A 20,740-nucleotide genomic window follows, 5' to 3' on the forward strand; every position below is an offset into this window, starting at 1 on the left:
CACACACACACACACACACACACACACACACACACACACACACCTACCTTCCACTTTTCCTAACATTTTTTCGTCAGATCTTCTATCAGGTGTGTTTGAAAACAGATATAAATGAAGAGCCATACATGCCAAACATGAAGATTTTTGGTTATATTATTTACATTTTTACAATAAGCCATGGCCAAAATAAAATATACCAGCTAATACCAAAATTAAAAATTAAAATGAAATACAACAGTTGGTCAGTGACTTCAGCCACCACTGTGTGGTACAAAAAGAGCCTTTGGTGTTCAGAGTTATCTTGACCTAAGATCGCACTAATTCATCTAGTCTAATGGGGCAAGTCAGTAGTAAATAAAAACCTGTATTATTATTTGATTCTTTGTAAACTAGTAGAGAAATCAACAAAAACCAGATTCATAACAGCCCCAGGTACAGTCAATACTTTTATACTGTTAAAACCAGCCTGTTTGTTTGCTATCAGTATTCAATACAGCCTCACTGTGGGGCTAATGGTCAGACCAAGAAGGCAAAAACCGAGGCCAAAGGGATTAATTACATATTCATCTGAGCCAAACAGAGCCAGGTGTCAAAATGAGGCTGAGTCATGCATAATGAATAATGTTCAGCTACAGGCCAGAAAGCCATTTTTAACACTTCTCATACTGTTTCACAGTGTTAAAGCTGCCATGGAATAAAGAAAGGGGAGCTAATTATGAGAAAATTCTAAGTTGTATGCTGTGTGTGTAGGTGACAACTTTTAGAAATGCAAAGTAAAGGAAACAAAAGCTGCTAAAAGCCTGCATCACACTCACAGCGGCTTGCAATTCAGTGGTCTTTTCATGTAATGCTAGCCTTCAGTATTGAGTAGATGGTAGATTTTGGATAGTAATCGGGTTTTTACGCCCAGTCACAGATAGGAGTTGTTAATGCTAATCACAGGCTGCTGATGTTTGTGTGTGCATGGCAACGATCATTCCCCCATTTCACTGAGAGACTTAAATGAAGAACTTTGAGATGATGGAGTTAAATGAAGAAACAGGTGGAGGTCATGCATGGCAATCGAGTTCGAAAGCAGGGTTTGTGAAATAGCTGCAACTTTTAATACATTCATGCACAAAAACACAAATCAGTGTAACAGTTTTTATGCGATGGCCCAACATTTAATGTCCCTGATCACGATTTTTGTCTGTCTGTTGTTTACAGAGTTGTGTCCAAATACACATCAATATTGCGCGTAGACGGAGACGTGAAGAAATCCACTTTTGGAGGTTGGAAGGAGTTTAACACTCACACTAGAGACCAAAGTTGAAGTCATACACATTATAGATTTTCACACAACATCTGTAGAGCCCAACCAATGCAGCATTATTAAGACTGATACTGATATTTAGTTATTTAAACCTGATTCGGATTTTGTTTCCTTTCATATTAAAGAAACTAATGGATTTCCTTTGCATTTACTTTGTGTAGTTATTCATTACACTCTGCTCAGCACCACCTAGACTGACTGGTTATTATGTTTGTGGCGCTCCAAAGCGCATTGGCTTTTGTTGTTTGGACAGTAAAGAGAAGAAAGGGTTTTTGAGGTGAGAAATTCCTAACCGACACCTCTGCACAAGGCAAGACATTTCACCATGAGGTCACTGAACAAATACAAGGCACCAGAAATGGAAAACATCAAGCTTTCCCATAATGCTTAAGACAGATCTGAGACTTACCCTGGCAAGGCTGACACCACCAGGAACTTTGTAGGGGACATACTTCCTGTAGATGTGCCCAACCCTGGAGCAAGGAATGTCCTCCATCCGACCACCACACATCCACACCTACAGAGAGAGAGACGGGGAGTCAGCAGTGATAAAGATCATGTCTGAGAGTGAATTTGTGTAACTGAACAGCCTGGAATTGAGAGGGGCAGATGAGGTTAACATTTCAGAGATGAAACAAAAACTATGTGAGAAAGACAAAATGTGGGAAGACACGACCAGGAAAAAGCAACTGAGAGTAGACAAGGTCAAAACATAAAAGGAAAAAAAAGGATAAATGGGAGAAGTAGGAGAGGGACCTTTAAACTGAAGAAGGGTAGGGACTGTATAGGGTACGCACAGGGGTGCAAGGTATGCTGACTTGGTCATGAAATCCTGGAGAGAGGAACAAAAGCAGCAGGTTCAAGTAGCACAAAGAGAGTTGAAAACTTCAAAGAACTACAGATATGGATCCTATTTTATAAAGGACTGCAGAGGTGATAGAACTTTGTGCAATCTAGAAACACATGAACTTTTTTCAGAGACCAAAGAGAGGAAATTACACCGAAGAGAATGAGACAAGTCAATCATGCTTAGCTAAATGACAAAGACTCAAATTGGATTTGGTATGCTACTTAGCAAAAGCAGAGCTACCTTTCAAGTCTACAGGGTGTGAAAATCTAGTAATTTAAAACTAGAATTTAAGTGATTAGACACTTTAAATTAATGAGAAGACTTTGGGGTCAAAAGTTTGACTATATGAACTTTTGACCCCAAAGAGTTCGGGATTATCTTTTTTACATTACAAGCTTTGAATTTATTCTCTCAGTGTGCTGTTGATGTCAACCCGTTTTTTTTACTTAGCTGAATGATGCAGACGTGTAACAGTTGAAAGAAAAAGAAGCAATTAATTACCACCTAATTATCAGAGTTTTGGTATCAACCATAAAATGTAGTCTGATCTTAATCTAAGTCTCAATTATGCACAAACACAATCTGACTAACAGATAAACGTGTCGATAAAATATGCAAGAAAAAAAACTAATAAAGATTCAGCTGAAACATTAACACAGTGTGCTGCACAATAACGATCAAACTAATATCCAATACAGATGTGTTTAGGCTACAACATGTTACTTAGAAATGTGTGCTGCTGACTTCTCCACAAGCTACTGGGAATTAGATGTTCCAGTTAAGGAGATCGGATGGGACATGTGGGTTGTAGAGGTGTTCTCGTCTATATATAGACATGCAAAAATCTGCTCTTCCAAACAAACTAGTGTAACTCGTTTTCATAGCACCTTAAAAAACTAACATCAATACCAGTGAATGAAATACCAATAAATATTTGGCCCATTTAGCCAGTTAAAGGCTTACATACTAGTTGATTATGAATATTATGGACAAAGCATTTCAGGAGATTAGGGAAGAAGATCAAAATCTGTCTAAAAGCCAGATTAAAATACATCTACTTTAAATCAGGATTTAAGATTTATGTAAGATTTTATTGAGTGTACTTTATATGAGATCTCCACCAAAACCTCTCGTGACCTTTACAGCACACTGTCCTCCATATCCGCCTAAATCTTGCCTTCCTCCTACTTCTGTCGTGACTTGAACCTCTGAAGCCTGAACATCTGATGATATAACAGTCATAATATGCTGTCTTTATACAATTTGAAATTCAGACACTTTAATCTAGAAAAGTCTTCCTTGCCTTCGGCTGAAGGTCAAGACATTTTCTGAAAGAAACCTCTCTGGTGATGAAGATAGAGGCTGTATTTAAGCTCAGGCATATAGTAACAAGAGCAAAATTATAATTTCCCACCTGAATGTTGTTATACTCTCATTCCCCTCCCGATTCTCCAGAGTGGACATCAGCTGGCTGCTATTTCAATTCAATTACTCCTTGTCAAGTTTGTTGCATCGCTCCAGCTTGGACAAACAGAATCGGGGGAAATAAGAGATTGAATCTACCCTCTCCACACTGTGCTGTAGGGGGGAAAGTCTGACCTGCTGCACTGGTGCCTTCCATCCCCTTTATCCCTGCACTGAAGCACTTGAGCTTAATAACAGGGGCGCCCCACCGCAGGAGGGATCAAGAGCTCGGGTTCAGTGGCAGTCAGATTAAATTAAAAGTCTTATCACTCACCTCTAACACCTCAACCTCTACAATCTGCTCGCCTCAAAACATGAACACCAGAAACCACAGCACAGCGGCCCAGAGCAGCTTTAAAAGCTGTGTCCTTTTAAAGTACCATCTTGTTTATATAGCTCCTTTCAAAAACAAATTATAGAATGCAATTACACTGGCATAATGCTGAAGGCCCCAACACCTCAATAATTTAATTCCATACACATAATCAATCTGATTATACCTGACTTTTGGCACTAACTTACGTCTGAAAAGTCAAGTGAGGAATGGTTACCTTAATGAGAGAAAGGGGATCCTTCTTAATGTATTAAGAAGATATTTTGGCTCTGCACTCCAACTGCAGTGGTGCTACGGATCGATGTTTTTTAGGAAAAGATGCCAAGAAATCTAGCATACCAACAAAAAAGACCCGGGAAAAGAATGCAAACGAGTAAACATGGATGAAAGCAATGTAGCTCTTAAATTATTTTTAACAAATCAGCATTGCAAATGTCTCTTGAAGGGCTTTGATGTCTTTTCATTTAAAAGGACAAAGAGGGAAGGAAACGCTATAGCAACAACACAGTATGATGGAAGAATGAGTCTCTTTTTTTAGTCCAAATAAAACTAATCTCACCCAAGAATCTCTCAATCTTCCTGTTACCAACTCAAAGCTTTAGTCACTAAATCCATTAACCTTTCATGCAGAGTTTGCTTGCCCAATTAAGCAAAAAATGAACGGCGCATTTATTTAAAGATGAATGGTGTCTGCTAGTAAAGCCTGATGCACAGAAAATGTGTGTGTGGTCCATAAAACTCCTTTCAAGCTTTCACAGCTGTCAGCCGGGCAGCAGTGTTCATCAGCCAGCAAATGGTTTAAAGTTGTCAGTTCATATATTTTTTCCTCCTACATTTGTTTTTAGATCACCTCTAAACTGAAAACTGAACCACAGCTCTTCAGCTGATCAGCAGCAAGTTTTGATGCTGCTGATGTCAGAATTCAAATGAACTGTGTTTTTTTTTAAATGAACCAAGGCACAACAGCCACACCTAGACCCATGTACAGAATTGAGAGGGCAACAACGACAAGAGTCAAGCTTGAAAAGAACAAGGAGGAACTGAGGTGAAAAAGATAACCGACGGCTAGGATAGCAGTCAGAAGAACGAAACAACAACAGCGTTTTGTAAGAAATGTGGCAGTTATCTTGGCTGTAGCTACATGGTAGCATAGCTAGAATCAAACAAAGTCTTTATGATTTTGTTTGTTTAAAAACAGGTTTTGTAATACAACCATGTGATCCGACTGATTGCGGTTGTTACAAGCCTCTGACCGGTATCAAGAACAATGAGGCTGCAGTCTCCTGCATGCAGCGGCTCTAAAACATGGAGCGCTGTAATGTAATAGTAACAAAAGACTAAACCACTTTATCTTTGAAGGATTTTTATTTTTAACTAGTGCTGTCAACATTAATCTCGTTAACATGACGTTAATGCCATAACCGCATTAATGCGGCAAATCTCCGTTAGAGAGTTACTGCAGATCGCCCCACGTGTGGGGCTGCACGGTGTCAACGCGTTAGCGCAGTCAGCTCATAAACGTCATTTTAATGAGATGACAGCACTATTTTTAACATTTGACCTTTCTTAGTGTTCATATGGATCAACCACTCCTAAGAGCAATCCTTTGCCTTATTGTTTAGCTTCTCCCTGTATATTATTATTGTGCTTTTGAATTTGCTCGTGCGTCATTTAGCTGGAGTATTTTTCTTGTCATTCCATAGTGACGTCCAATAGATAAAAGGTAAGTGTTGAACTTGCATTTGATAGCATTTAACTGCAACTACAAATTTATAGTCAAAGAGATGTTGATGCAAGTGAAAGAACCCATGATTAGGCTCTGTATGATGACATTAAGTTGTTAGGCCTCCATCACTCAGGCCCAGAGATCTGCAAGTGATCATGGCGACCAAGTTTGCATCTAGTTGCATGAAAGACACCAGCTTGTTTGCGAACACTGACCAGAGTGATTTCAAGTGTTTCTCATGTTCCACTGCTGCTTGGCCAGTAGTTGGTGAGTGTTTGCAGACAAGTTGAGGTCTGCAAAGCAACTACGGACAACCGGAGCAACTGGGCAAATAAGTCAAAGAGATTATTGATGCAAAATTATAGTATCAGCTTATGTTTAGCACTGAAAGAAATTCAGGAACCTAACCAAAAACTTGTGGAGATGTGGAAAAAATGGTTATTTATTTGACTGAACTAATGCTAATATAATAATGTAAATATATATTCTACCAACAGAATTAAAGTCTTAGAGATAAATCAATGCATGCTTTGACTATTTTTTTTTTTGGCATTTGTCAAGGAGTTTTTGCGTTTACAACAGCGGTCCCCAACCCCTGGGCCTCGGACCGGTACCGGTCCGTGAGTCATTTGGTACCGGGCCGCGAGAGTTGAGGCTCAGGTGTGAAATGTATAATTTTCAGGGTTTTTATCAGTTTTCAGCGTTATTTTGTTATCGTTTTTATTGTTAGCTCTGTTTTCCTGGGTCTTTTCACGTGTGTTATGAATAAATCTTCTTTTTTTCGGTACCGGTACTAGTTTTATTTTGTTGTATTTATCCGCGACACCTTAAAGGCCGGTCCATGAAAATATTGTCGGACATAAACCAGTCCGTGCCACAAAAAAGGTTGGGGACCGCTGGTTTACAAAATTATTACCACCATCTAAAATGTATGCCACGGTTGTCCTAAACTAACAATATTGCTCTTTACTAATCCACCAGTTTGCAAAAGCTCAAAATTGTTGTTATCCATGAATTTGACCAGATTAGTTATTTACTCATCTAAAAATCAGTTTTAGTAGATTACGCTTGATTCATTTCCAACTTCTCAGAGACATCCAGTATGCTGGCTCAAGTTTAGTCATAAGAATATGAACTCAGTTGGTTTTATATAATAAATAGTAACAATTTTAGTCTTAAACATGTTTGAAATATTTCTGTATAGTATACTAACTAATAGTGTTCCCTTGTTTTTATGACAGATGCTCTAATAAATTTGTAAATCCATGTATATAATGATGTAAAAAATATATATATTTTTTTCCCTTTGGTCATAAATGTTGCCTATGTGAAAGTAAAACTTTTCACATAGGCAACATTTCATGCAAGGCATACGTTAAAATTTCTCTTATTCCGTATCAATAGCAGAAAATAGAAAAATGGCATTATGTTAATATGAAGAGGCAGTCACAAGTAAAACTGTTTTGATGGAAAATTAGATTTAGGTGTTCAATTTGTATAAACAACAATGCCTCTGTGCTGGAAATTTCACTCTAAGGAACAATCGCAGTACTATCACACAGGAGCATATGTCCAATTTCATCAAACTACACAGCAGTGGCCTTTGTGTCTAATTGAGTGAGACGACAAAAGTCCTTACTCATTCAAACCAGAATTCAATTATTGTGACGGGCCGTTTTGTCTGTCCGGCGCACGCAGAGAGGAGGGGGAGACCACTGCTTAACATACTGGCCAAGTCGCAAGCAGTTATGGCTGTGTTGTAGAATAATTCATGGTGAAGTACCAGACAAAAACATAATCTAATAGGGACTTCTGAGTATGATTAATGTGGAGAGTCGTAGATGCAACAGATTATATTTGGCTCATGAGTTGAAACCACAATGAGGGAAGCACCATTTGCTTTACAAGTCTTTTAGCTGCTTAGTTAAAGAGATACGGGGAAAACCAAAGAGAGGGAAGCACATGGGACCAAATTCTTTAAAAGCTGTTTAATGTCAAAATATAGTAATGCTGCATATGAGCATTAAAATCAGTAAGCGCTTATTAAGAAGGAGGTGGTTCAGGAAAAATGAAAAATGTTTCATTTACTCCTGCACTTAGCAACAAGACCTCTTTTCTTAATAGCTTTACAGCAATTTAAGTTGTGCAACTATCTTCTTCTAATTCAGGACTGTGCATTTCTATTGCGGTCTTTATTTAGTCCAGTTGCTTTCTAATGCATTCTAACCCGTTCTCGCCTCTTTTCTCTTCACAAGCTCTCTCCTTCGTCTCTTTTCCTGACATTGACAACTCTTGAAGTGACTGTAACCAATTCTCAATTTAGTGACAATGACGTGGTCTTTCCTGTTGATTCTGATATTATCCCCCCCACCCTCTCCTTTTGTTGCACCTTGCCATCACTGTTCCCATTTCCTCTGAACTCTCTGCTCTCTGATTTTCATCAAATTTGACAATATCTCCATGAACACGTATTCTCTCCTGACAGCCTCTTTTTTCCAGTGTGTCTGCTTTCTGAGTATGTCAGTACTCACATGAACTTCAAGTTTTTCCCCTTCACAGGCTAACCTTGAATCAGTAAACAGTATTTCATATACTTGTTGGTGATTTTGGGCTTATTCGGCTTTAATCTTTGACAGCAACACTGAGTCACTGCAGATGACTATACTTTCTACCACTTCCTCTGCCCACTCTCAGTGCTAGAGGATGTGCAAAAAGCTAGACAGCATACAGTCTAACTGTTGTTTTCTTACTGACCCCAGTCTCCTGAATCACCACTGCTTCCTGCTAATGGATGATTTGACTTGTCTGTTAAAAACTGGCAGGTCAAAGGAATTCCACAAGAAAACCATAAATGTTCTGAGGCGCTCTGACAGCAAGCATTTTGGGTCCTCTTAGAAGCGTGATCATCTTTATCCTATGACGAAACAGGACACAGGTAATCCGAGGGCACCAGGGCTCACTGGATGGCTTGAGGTTTATGAAATGATGTGAATTATGCAATTTGACCTTCATGGTCTCTAAATCTCAACCCAGCTGAATGCATAAGGGAGATTTTGCACCAAAATACTAGAGAATGATTCAACACTGTAATCTCAATTTCAAATGAATTTCTTTGCCAAGAATGATGTCATCACTTCTATACAGTTTTATTATGACTTATTAGTCATGTGACTTTTGGATACTAATTTTTAAATAATAGGAAAAAAGCAATTTTTACAAGATCATGAGTCAGTGACAAGCATGACTGAGGTATTCAGTGCTGTCATTTTCTGCTTACACACACACACACGGTTCATAACCCTGGGTTTAGTATATTCAGTACAAAACTGAAATGCCTGAATCCAAACATTAAACCAGGACCAACACGTCTTGGGAATCAAGTCAGCTTTCTTCACGGACGTCAAAGTGATTTTATTGATTATTTTCGACGCCACACTGCACTTGTGTGCGCTCTTCTCTCATTTTAAATAGTTTTTTTTTTTTTTTTTACCTTGAAGGATATCTCGTACTGCTCCCCTCCCCAAATCTCTAGACCGGTGTCGTATCCCCCGAGCTCCCAGAACCACTTCCTGTCGACAGCAAACAGTCCACCTGCCATCACTGGAGACCTAAAAGACAAAGGCACAGTTGAGCATATATTGGAATACAACAGGAAGTATTAAAATGACTTCAAATCTTCCAGGCTAGCCACACACATAAAGTGCCAGGTTTGAACATCCCGTGACTTGCTAAATGCACACAGGATTAAATAAACAGAAAAGTGTGTTAGAGAATTCCGGCTCTATCCCACTCCAGAGCTGTGTTTTTCACATCCCCACGTGTGTGTGGCAACCCAGTGACACTCTTCACAGCACAAAACCAATTAACCCATCTGAACCAGTGAGAATACTGACTGGGATGACAAGCTCAGCAGTGCCAAACAACATAATAGTCCTCAGCTCAGAGTGCAGTGGGAGCTTCTCCCTGCAGCAAAACTGAACGTAAAATATCGAACAGCTTCTCATCAGGACACCGACAACAACTGGAGGAAAACGGGAGGAGCAGGCGGGCAGAGAAAGAAAAGTTTTATCCACGGGGAATATTCTGTATTGAACTATGAAATAATGCAAGACAGATGAGAACATAACCTCACAGAGAGCATTATAAATCCAAGAAAAGCCTCGTTTCCTTCTATTTCCTGAAACATTACAAGGCATTTGTGCCCAGAGTTATTATCTAGTGATACACTAGTGCTCAGAATTTCAGAGCTTTATTTTTATTTTAATCTAAATTGTAGCAGTATGGAAATTAATAGCAAAGGGTATAAAAGGAAAATAAATTTGAGGACTACAGAATTAATTTTCCAATCAGTCTCATGTTGAAACACCACGTTTGTCTTTGTTGCAACCAAGGTGGATACTATTGTTAGTGAATTATGAGTCTAGAGACATTAGCATGGACGATATGATGGGTTTGGACCATAATCTCAGGTCCCATCAGTGTTCAGAGAGATCGCTTGCCAACTTTGGCTTTTTTCCCCTTAAATTAATCATTAAGTCAAAGAAATGTCACATGGAAGTTAATCTGCCTCTTACCAGCAGCACTTTTCCATTTTTTTACCGTTAGTCCAAAGTATGTATTATGGTGGTAACGGTGAATAGAAACCGTAATGCGTAAAGGCTCCTTAACAACCAGCTTTGTGATCGTAGTGATAAAAACTAAAATGGAAACGAGACTGAGCCTAAATCACACATTAAGCGTCGTAAAGGCCATAAAAACACGAGCTGAGGTCGCTGCTCTTGTTTTCCCCTGCCTACGTTTGTTCTGATAAAGCGCGGCTTTCTGCAACAGTTTGAATAATTCTTTCACACAGGCATACTTGACCTGTCTGACCAGATAACTGTGCTTGTGCAGTTCGTTGTCCATAACTGGTGACTGCTGTATGCTGGAGGAAACAAAGTGAAGCAAACAAAGCTGCCACACACACACACACACACACACACACACACACACACACACATCACGTACGACAACGCCAGACCACATCAACAAACACGAGCGATCGCACCTTCACACACTGCCCTACGTTGTTCCTGATGAATAGCGCGGTAATCTGCACCAGTTGAATAATTCTTTCACACAGGCATACTTGACCTGTCTGACCAGATAACTGTGCTTGTGCAGTTCGTTGTCCATAACTGGTGACTGCTGTATGCTGGAGGAAACAAAGTGAAGCAAACAAAGCTGCCACACACACACACACACACACACACTCTGCTTCCCTGGAATAGCGCAGAATGAAATGCACCAGACAGACTTTCATCACAGGACAAAGGGTGAACAACAGTAGCTGCAGGGGCACAGAGAAACAGTGCTGCATGTCTGTGTGTGAGTGCTGATGGTGGGTATGGTCAGCAGACTGTGTGAGTTTAGCAAAGAGAGCGTAGACACTGCGTGGGCACTGATTTATGGGGTGGTGATTGTTAGCTCTTGTTCACCGGAGGGAGAAAACACAAACACTCTTCCCAGAGTTGTGTGGAAGGAAACCCAGCGGCTTTTGGGAATGACAGCACTGACATCTCGCAAGCTAGTCAATATGAAGATCGCTTAACCACAAGTTAAAGTTTAATCTGGCAGGGTAACAACCACATGTATGTTCAAGTATACTGATAACAAGCATAAAACACAATAAAACAATTATTGATTTTGCCTGGGAGCCAGTTGCACTCCACTGTACGCCAGGCCAGGCGACATCATCTCAGGTGCAGATGCTTTAAAATGCTTCAGGTGATGGAAACAAACCATGTCCCATTCAAGATCGTCTCATCTATTCCATTCGTCTCAATTAGCTTGACTAGGTCAATGGATCAGCAGCTTTTGATTGTTTCAATTGCAGCCTCCCCCTCAAGAACTGGTCATTGACTTCACAGTCAATTATAATTTGTAGTGTATGGTAGGACTGGGCGATATATAGAGTTTTTTTTTAAAAATATCGATATATGAATTTTGGGTCATATTGCCCATCTCTAGTGTATGGTATTAATGACTGCACCTGTACAGCCTCTGATGTTTGGAATTGAGTTTTAATGGCTTGATTTGTTTAGATTTTGTCCAATGTCATGGTGGACTGACTTGACAGTACATTGTCTTTGTCTATGAGATCAAAAAGCTCTGTTTGGACTCTAGGATATTATTATACATTGCTAAATCCTTGATTCATATAAAATTAAATTGAAAACAAAATCCGCATTTGGTTAGCATCATCAGATATACTGCACACCAAAGTAAAACAGGGCATTTCACTTAATTCTATATGCAATTTTGAATGCATCTGACATATTATTCTATGCATGACTGTCCAATTAATATCTGTATTATAAAACTGAATTCAGCTTCCGTATCTGTCAGATTCTGTAGAACCTCTAATTCATCATTTTGTGGTCATTTGTAGTGTTTGTTTCTCACAAATGCCTGAACACACACGTGAACATTCACAAAGACCTCTTGAAAACAATGAATTCCATTCTCTTTCAAACAGGGAGCCACTACTCAAAGCCAGAAAAAACCCTGGTGCTGCAAAACACTTAATTTAAAATGATAATGAGTTGACCCAGTCACTATTCACACTGCTGCTCCTGAGTTGCTTAGCAACTACTTTGTTTTGCCGCTGTGCAGAAAAAAAAAAATCTGTTTGTGGAAGGAAAAAAAAAAAAAAACGTTTTGGGAGGACATATTTAATTCATTTTATTCAGGCATATAATTTAATCAGGGTTTCGTATACACAGTACTGTGCAAAAGTCTTGAGATGCCCCTCATTTCTTTATATTTTGCTAGAGAAATGAAAAATGCATGCAGTGATTAACTGAAACATAAATCACTTCAGTAACACAGTATATTGGGCAAACAGGACTTTTTCAGTTCTAATGAGCTTTAAAGTCAATACAATACTCTATCAGCCCATCATGGCTGAGGGCTGAAAAATGAAGTCAGTGACAGTTACTGGTTGGTCTCCAAATGATATTACATGGAGCTTTGACAAGACCCCCAACACCAGTGGCTGAAATGAAGGGTGGCTCAAGACTTTTGGACTGAATTTTATGACTCTGACGTTCCTGAATTAGTTCCTCTATTCAGCACCACCTGTGTCAAAGCTATCTGTATCTCTAAAGCCAAACTAAACATCATCTCATTCATTGAAACATGGGATTAACAATTGTGGGTTTACAGTTAGGTGCCTTGACCATTTGGCAGTGTTGGGCAAGTTACTTTGAAAAAGTAATTAATTATAGTTACTAGTTACTTCTTCAAAAAAGTAACTGAGTTAGTAACTGAGTTACAAGATTCTAAAAGTAATTACTTGAAAAGTAACTATTGCGTTACTTTTAAAAAAACAAAATCTGTGGTCCAGGGTATAATTGGCCATTTTTGACTACTTTTGATTTTCCCTCCGCATTCACCTTTAAAAACTATTTACTTTGCCTTGTTTGGTATCATTCTTTTCAGCACAACCTCATGTGTCTGAATTTACAGTTATGTTTTCATTTTGACATACTGTATTAACACAATTGATCTAAAATCAGACAAAAAACATAAAATCGAGTAGAAAAGTTATATTTTTTACTGTAACAACCACAAACATGTTTAATGAATCATATTTCATAACTTTAAATGCAAATATAAATTGTCAATTTTAAAATCCTATGCACAAGTTTTGCAAACAACAAAGTTATTTGCATCCATTTACCTTTTATTGATTTTTTTAAATAGTGATCGTCTACCAGACAGTGATTGCCGCCCGCGGGAGCGCGCACAGCTGCTTAAAGCTGTAGCGCCCAGATTACTTACAGCTACTTCTGTGCAACTGATATAAGCTGCAGTAAGCTGAACACAGCTTCAACCGTCTGTTTGTTGAAAAATAGTAACGCGACGGCACCGCATTTTCTTCTTAGTAACGGTAACGCCGTTGTAACGATAGGAATAGTAATTAGTTAGATTACTCCTTACTGAAAAAAAAGCAACGCCGTTAATCCCATCACTGCTCTTAGTACTGTGGTTTTTAGAGGAGTAGCAACTGTGCAGAACCACAGTTAACGTCATTATTTTTTGGGTCTATGTGTCTCTCCATACCATGGTTCTTCTATAGGGAGCGCAGAATTATTAGGCAAGTTGTATTTTTGAGGAATAATTTTATTATTGAACAACAACCATGTTCTCAATGAACCCAAAAAACTCATTAATATCAAAGCTGAATGTTTTTGGAAGTAGTTTTTAGTTTGTTTTTAGTTTTAGCTATTTTAGGGGGATATCTGTGTGTGCAGGTGACTATTACTGTGCATAATTATTAGGCAACTTAACAAAAAACAAATATATACCCATTTCAATTATTTATTTTTACCAGTGAAACCAATATAACATCTCCACATTCACAAATATACATTTCTGACATTCAAAAACAAAACAAAAACAAATCAGCGACCAATATAGCCACCTTTCTTTGCAAGGACACTCAAAAGCCTGCCATCCATGGATTCTGTCAGTGTTTTGATCTGTTCACCATCAACATTGCGTGCAGCAGCAACCACAGCCTCCCAGACACTGTTCAGAGAGGTGTACTGTTTTCCCTCCTTGTAAATCTCACATTTGATGATGGACCACAGGTTCTCAATGGGGTTCAGATCAGGTGAACAAGGAGGCCATGTCATTAGTTTTTCTTCTTTTATACCCTTTCTTGCCAGCCACGCTGTGGAGTACTTGGACGCGTGTGATGGAGCATTGTCCTGCATGAAAATCATGTTTTTCTTGAAGGATGCAGACTTCTTCCTGTACCACTGCTTGAAGAAGGTGTCTTCCAGAAACTGGCAGTAGGACTGGGAGTTGAGCTTGACTCCATCCTCAACCCGAAAAGGCCCCACAAGCTCATCTTTGATGATACGCAGCCCAAACCAGTACTCCACCTCCACCTTGCTGGCGTCTGAGTGGACTGGAGCTCTCTGCCCTTTACCAATCCAGCCACGGGCCCATCCATCTGGCCCATCAAGACTCACTCTCATTTCATCAGTCCATAAAACCTTAGAAAAACCAGTCTTGAGATATTTCTTGGCCCAGTCTTGACGTTTCAGCTTGTGTGTCTTGTTCAGTGGTGGTCGTCTTTCAGCCTTTCTTACCTTGGCCATGTCTCTGAGTATTGCACACCTTGTGCTTTTGGGCACTCCAGTGATGTTGCAGCTCTGAAATATGGCCAAACTGGTGGCAAGTGGCATCTTGGCAGCTGCACGCTTGACTTTTCTCAGTTCATGGGCAGTTATTTTGCGCCTTGGTTTTTCCACACTTCTTGCGACCCTGTTGACTATTTTGAATGAAACGCTTGATTGTTCGATGATCACGCTTCAGAAGCTTTGCAATTTTGAGACTGCTGCATCCCTCTGCAAGATATCTCACTATTTTTGACTTTTCTGAGCCTGTCAAGTCCTTCTTTTGACCCATTTTGCCAAAGGAAAGGACGTTGCCTAATAATTATGCACACCTGATATAGGGTGTTGATGTCATTAGACCACACCCCTTCTCATTACAGAGATGCACATCACCTAATATGCTTAATTGGTAGTAGGCTTTCGAGCCTATACAGCTTGGAGTAAGACAACATGCATGAAGAGGATGATGTGGACAAAATACTCATTTGCCTAATAATTCTGCACTCCCTGTAAATTACAAGAAAGGGGGGACAAAAATACCTCAATTTCTTGATAATAACCACAAAATAAACAAAAATATATTCTGATCCATTTCCAGATCAATCACTAAGTATCTCATGCTTTACCTGACTCGGTCAACCTTTTAAGATGGATGAAGTGGATAGCCAGCACTACCGAAGATCCTCTTTGCTTTTGTAATGTGGGTCCGTCTTCGCCTTGTCAACGTAATTCAGTGTTGTAGCACACTAAAAACAATCTGTCCAGAGCGTGGGTCCCAGTCTCATGTGCAGACAGCACAGTCTATTTACTTTAAAAATGTCATTACTTTATATTGAACAGACACAAACACACACACAGAGAAAGTCTGCAGACCATCTGCTAGTACCAGGACCCCATACAGACTCTTTTTGATTACCTGTTCACCCACACTGTGAAGTGCAAGCTGAACATCGACCGGTGTGATGGTGGCCACAAATTTCTCCAGCCGGGTTTGCGAAACACTGCTGTAGTGTTTAAAGACGAGAACGGAAATTCCACCACTCTGAATGCCTGTAATTACCTTCCTACGCATGTCAACATTAAACTTTATTTCTTTTCAATAAAAGAAAATCACAATAGAAATGGAAATGGCAAATTGGATTTGCACAGTACAGACTTCAGCCCTCCGCCACAGAGCAGCTCTACTGAATTAATATTGACCGGCATCGACTAAAGTGACCTTAACAGGCCAGAAGCAGCAAGAAAATGCAATACCATAAGTAAAGTACTGGGCTCAACATGTACATTTGCCAGAATATAAAATCTCTGTACCCATTTGACTGCTGTCAGAGTAAATCAGATTGATGATACCACAACAATTATGTTTAAATTAAATCATGATTTCATAAACTTTAAGTTACATTTGATTTTGGCAAAGTTGTTAACAGCATTTGTCAGACCTGTGAAAATTATATTTATTGTCCTGTTAGTTTTGTACTTTTATTTATTGTTTTAACTGCAACTGATGAATGGTAAGTTTGCTCATTTTAGACCATCTTCTCAGACAAAGTACCAATTCCTACAAAGGAACAGAATCTCTGGTTGTATTTGAGGTAAAGGACAGCATGGTCCAGGTCTTTCTAACAAGCAACTGAGATTAAACTACAAATGCTCAAGTTGATATTCTCCATTTCAGCCTACTGACCTTGTTAGCCTGAGCTAACTGCTAAATGAAACTTAAAGAAGCAGAGAGAGACAGAGAGCGGGGGGGAGACAAATGAAGGGAGTGTTGATGGCATTAACAAAAGGGACAGGGACAGTGACAGAGGCATGAGGACGGGGATAAAAATCATACTCCATTACCCTCAAACACACACGCACGCACACCTCCGAGATGGATTTTGCCAGCCCACCATGCCTCGTTCTCCACTGCTGCAATGTCAGAGTGAAAATGAAAATCTTTGCGACTCAAATTGGATTTGCACTGATGAAGGTCATTTCATTGGGTAAGAAGAGCAGACTAATTCACGAAATGAGGATTGATTCTGATTGTTCTGCAGCTCATTTCTTCTTTCGTTTCTTATGCTCCTGCATCACCGCCTGATCATGCCTACAGCATTTCCCCAGGATAGTCAAATATTCTCTGGCATCCAAACATAAACAAATGTCTAACTAATCCCTCAAAGCTCACAAATGGAGTGTTTGGCATCCCATGCAGTTATTTGGTTATTTATTTATTTCAGCGTCCATTACTTAAAAGGTACAGAAAGGGGAAGAAAGTATGGCAAAAACCTATTAGGCTTCTTTGCAGAGAGGCAGTGTTGCCGGGGAATCAATTCAACAAAAGTGGCCTCAAGGCACTTTATATTGTAAGGTCAAAACATTCCAATAATATCCAATGACACTGTAAACACATTAATCTGTGACTGATCTTTGTTTAAAAGAAACTTTATAGACAACACTCAAATGGTTAACTACATGTGCAGCCAATCATTTAAACAAGAGACTCACAAATTATCAAAAAATAACAACACACACACAAAAATGTCTCAGCTCATTCTGTCCAACCAACAGCTTGAAACGTCAACATAAACAATTTAAAAACTCCATATGAGGGACAACTGTAGTCACAATGATGTCACTCATTGGGTTGTGATGTTCACTTTCAGCATCGTGGTCATCACCAATATGTTTTTTGTTTGTTTTTTTAGGATCCTGCTTTTAAGGGAGAGGGTCGAGTGTAGAGCAGGGCGATATGACCAAAAATATTTATCACGATATACATTTGAAAATTTGCGATAACGATATAACTGACGATATAATTGACACTAGACAAAATACTTTACAACTCCACAACTTTATTAGTGCAAAAAAAAAACCATCAATGTATTTTCACTTAAACAAGCAGCTGTTTTTTTATGTGCATTAAAGTTATATAAAAATTTAACAGTGCAAATGCAAATTCCTTGCTGACAGTTTAACCAAAAGGCATTTCCAGTGGAAACTGGCCGACATATCCTCAGCATAACCATGTAGAATATCCACAAAACTTAAAAAGAGGTTATACACACACAATACGGTAATATTATGTTGAAGCACAGTACGTATAACTCCGCGAGGCGCCTGCCTATGACAGCCGTAATGCTCCGACAATTACGCCGCGGTGCGGCTTCGTAGCTTAGCAAAGTCCTACTGAAACATTTGACAGATTTGTACCACATAAAATCGTTTCGAGGTCAGTAAACACAACCAGAAGTCATACATAAGGCACACGGGATTATAAGGGGCACTGTCGATTTTCAGAAAAATTAAAGGATTGATTTTAAGTGCGCCGTATTTTCCAAAAAAAATACGGTAACAACAACGGACCGCTAGCATGCTCTACCAAAAATAGTGCTTTGTTGTGTATCTGACGGACGAAAGCTAAACCAGTTCCACACCACTGAAGTTGCAGCATTTTTACAAACCAGTTCTGGTTCATCCGTTTCATTCAATGATCCACTTTCGCCCTTCTCATTCTCCATCGCCGCCATGCTTTTTCCGCCATGTGCGTATGAAAACAAAGGCACTGCGCCTGCGCGTTTTACCCATCTTCTATCGCGATATTTCATTTTCTTATCTTTGCCCAACATTATACCGGTATTACCGTGAACAGTATGATATGGCCCAGCCCTAGTCAAGTGCCAGTTATCATCTAAGCTAGCAATGTCAATTAGTGCAAAGAGCACCCAGGCACCACATGGGTCCAACACAGACACAAATACCTGCTAATTACTGCAGGTACAAATAATTGGGTAGAATTTCACTCACCAAACCTGAAGCACAGACATTTTCAGTGGGTTTTTAGTACAATTAACCACACAGTGAGCCACATGATTTGCCAGACAACTGCATTACAAATGCTCCAAATAGCACAAACACAGTTGGAAGGTCCACTTACAACTGTGTTTGTTGGAAGTGGACCTGGTGACTGGAATAAGCTGAGCTGCAGCCCAGCGAAGGCACCCGTCTCTCAATATCTCTATATGGCTATATGAGTTAGAAAAATAAATAAATGAATCACTTCCTATTTCATTTTTATAAAGTTTCGTCTTATTAGCTAGAGTTTGACTTAGTTTGAGGCCATTTGACAAACTGCATTTTTTGGAATTGTCATGCTGTATAAAACATGAGGTGACTGTGAAATGACCTAAATATCCACCGATCTCTAAATTGTTTTAACTCTAGAACTCACAGATCTACATAGATCTGTTTTTAAGCTATTGCTGCATAAAAGCTAATACAATAGCAGCTAAAAGTAAAGGTTAAGTAATTCCTTGAAGAGCTCTGTCCAAACTGAAGTAGCAAAATAATATAAAAATAGCTGAATGTCGCTCTTTTCCCACTCATAAAACCTACCTGATAAGAAAAACCAAGTAAGTCATAGTTCAGTGCTGCAACATAATCAGTCTTTTATAATGACATAGCTTTTGATATAGATATTGGACTGGCATTAAAAATCAGAGACAACGTTTAAGACAGCGAGCTGGCAGCTTCACTTCACCGCCACACTCGTTCATTGAAATCTGAGAAAGCTTCCATTTCTCTGTACACTCTGGAATGTAAGACTGGGATTTTGGCATTTATCCACTTTGGAAATGGAATTCATTTTCACGTTTTGCAGCTTAATGGGGCAGTAGTCGAGTGCTTTAGTATCCATCCTATGCAACACTCAGGTGTAAACGCGTGTATGAGCATAGCAGTGCCAACAAAGACCTTCAGTGAATAAAAACGGTGTGGTGTAAATCATTCAGAGGTGCACAGCTCAGACAAACCCAGTTGAAAAGCTTTAAGTCCCACTGGGGCTACCCATGGAACACATGCATGCATTTAGTCATGGCACAATCAGATAATGGGTATAAAAAAAAAAATCCCTAACCAAGTATCAGAGTCACTCACTCAAAGGGTTCACTGGGGTCGTCCTTCTGCAGCTCTGTGGGGATCGGGATCCGCTTGTAATACATTTCCCAGTCAAACGCCCCTCGCATGGCGTCGCCCGCCTGTGTTTCATAGCCAAAGTTGTCGTGGTCGATGACATCAATCATCGGGCATACGATAGTCTTCCTGTTCTGGGCGATTCGGTCTGAGAGGGACAGAAGGAGGCACACACGATGGCGAGCAGGTTATGACAACAGATGGTGCAGAAAAGTCGTTTCCAAGCTTTGTGGCTTTAGACCTTTTACAGCCAAGCAAAGCCTACTCACCCTCCTGTCCACAGACTGCAGGTTATGAGGGGTCGGTGGGCTGTTTAAACAACTGGTGAAACTGTGTGTGTGTGTGTGTGTGTGTGTGTGTGTGTGTGTGTGTGTGTGTGTGTGTGTGTGTGTACACACACAATGAAAATTTGCTCCTGTGTTACAAACTGAAATGCATCAATCCTGACCATTTTTTTTTTTAAATACTGATTTATCTTTTACCATTGGTAAAAAACATGTTTTTAGGAACAAATAAAATGATTGATAATTTTTTACAAAATATTAAATTTATTTTTCTACCATTTACTTTTACAGGAAAAAAGGTTAAAAGGTTTCAGTATAAATCAGTAACCATCGCCTCATATCTCTCAGCTCCATCTAGCTTAGATTTATTGCTTTGTGACTGGCTGAAATCTAATGGATGAATTATAACGCTCACTTATTTTACACGTGTCATTGTGTTGTCATTAGCTGTGTGCGCATAATCGAAGCAGCGTACAGATGTAAAAATGTCGTAAACCTGCGGTTTTTCTAGTCGTCAGTAAGGGAGCCACTCCTCTGACTACAGCAGGTTAGATCCCACAGGAGTCAGAAAATGGCCCTACTTCTCATTTGAATGATATCAAACACTTTTCTGATAAGCACATTTACCATTTTAGCTCACACACCTC

The 20,740-nt window shown here is 39.5% G+C and overlaps 1 protein-coding gene across 1 annotated transcript in view; it reads right to left on the bottom strand.

Moving 5' to 3' along the window:
- Nucleotides 1-20,740, bottom strand: part of LOC102305690 (polypeptide N-acetylgalactosaminyltransferase 10) — a 114,359-nt gene that overhangs the window by 19,122 nt on the left and 74,497 nt on the right. The window contains exons 6-8 of the mRNA XM_005927870.3: nucleotides 19,774-19,957; nucleotides 9,177-9,294; nucleotides 1,722-1,829 (exon numbers count right to left, since the gene is read on the bottom strand). Coding sequence (XP_005927932.1) covers nucleotides 1,722-1,829; nucleotides 9,177-9,294; nucleotides 19,774-19,957 — 410 coding nt within the window. The remainder of the gene's footprint in view (nucleotides 1-1,721; nucleotides 1,830-9,176; nucleotides 9,295-19,773; nucleotides 19,958-20,740) is intronic.

The sequence above is a fragment of the Haplochromis burtoni genome, unplaced genomic scaffold (genome assembly GCF_018398535.1).
Source record: "Haplochromis burtoni strain Fernald_Lab_line unplaced genomic scaffold, NCSU_Asbu1 Contig_105, whole genome shotgun sequence".
Classification (NCBI taxonomy): domain Eukaryota; kingdom Metazoa; phylum Chordata; class Actinopteri; order Cichliformes; family Cichlidae; genus Haplochromis; species Haplochromis burtoni.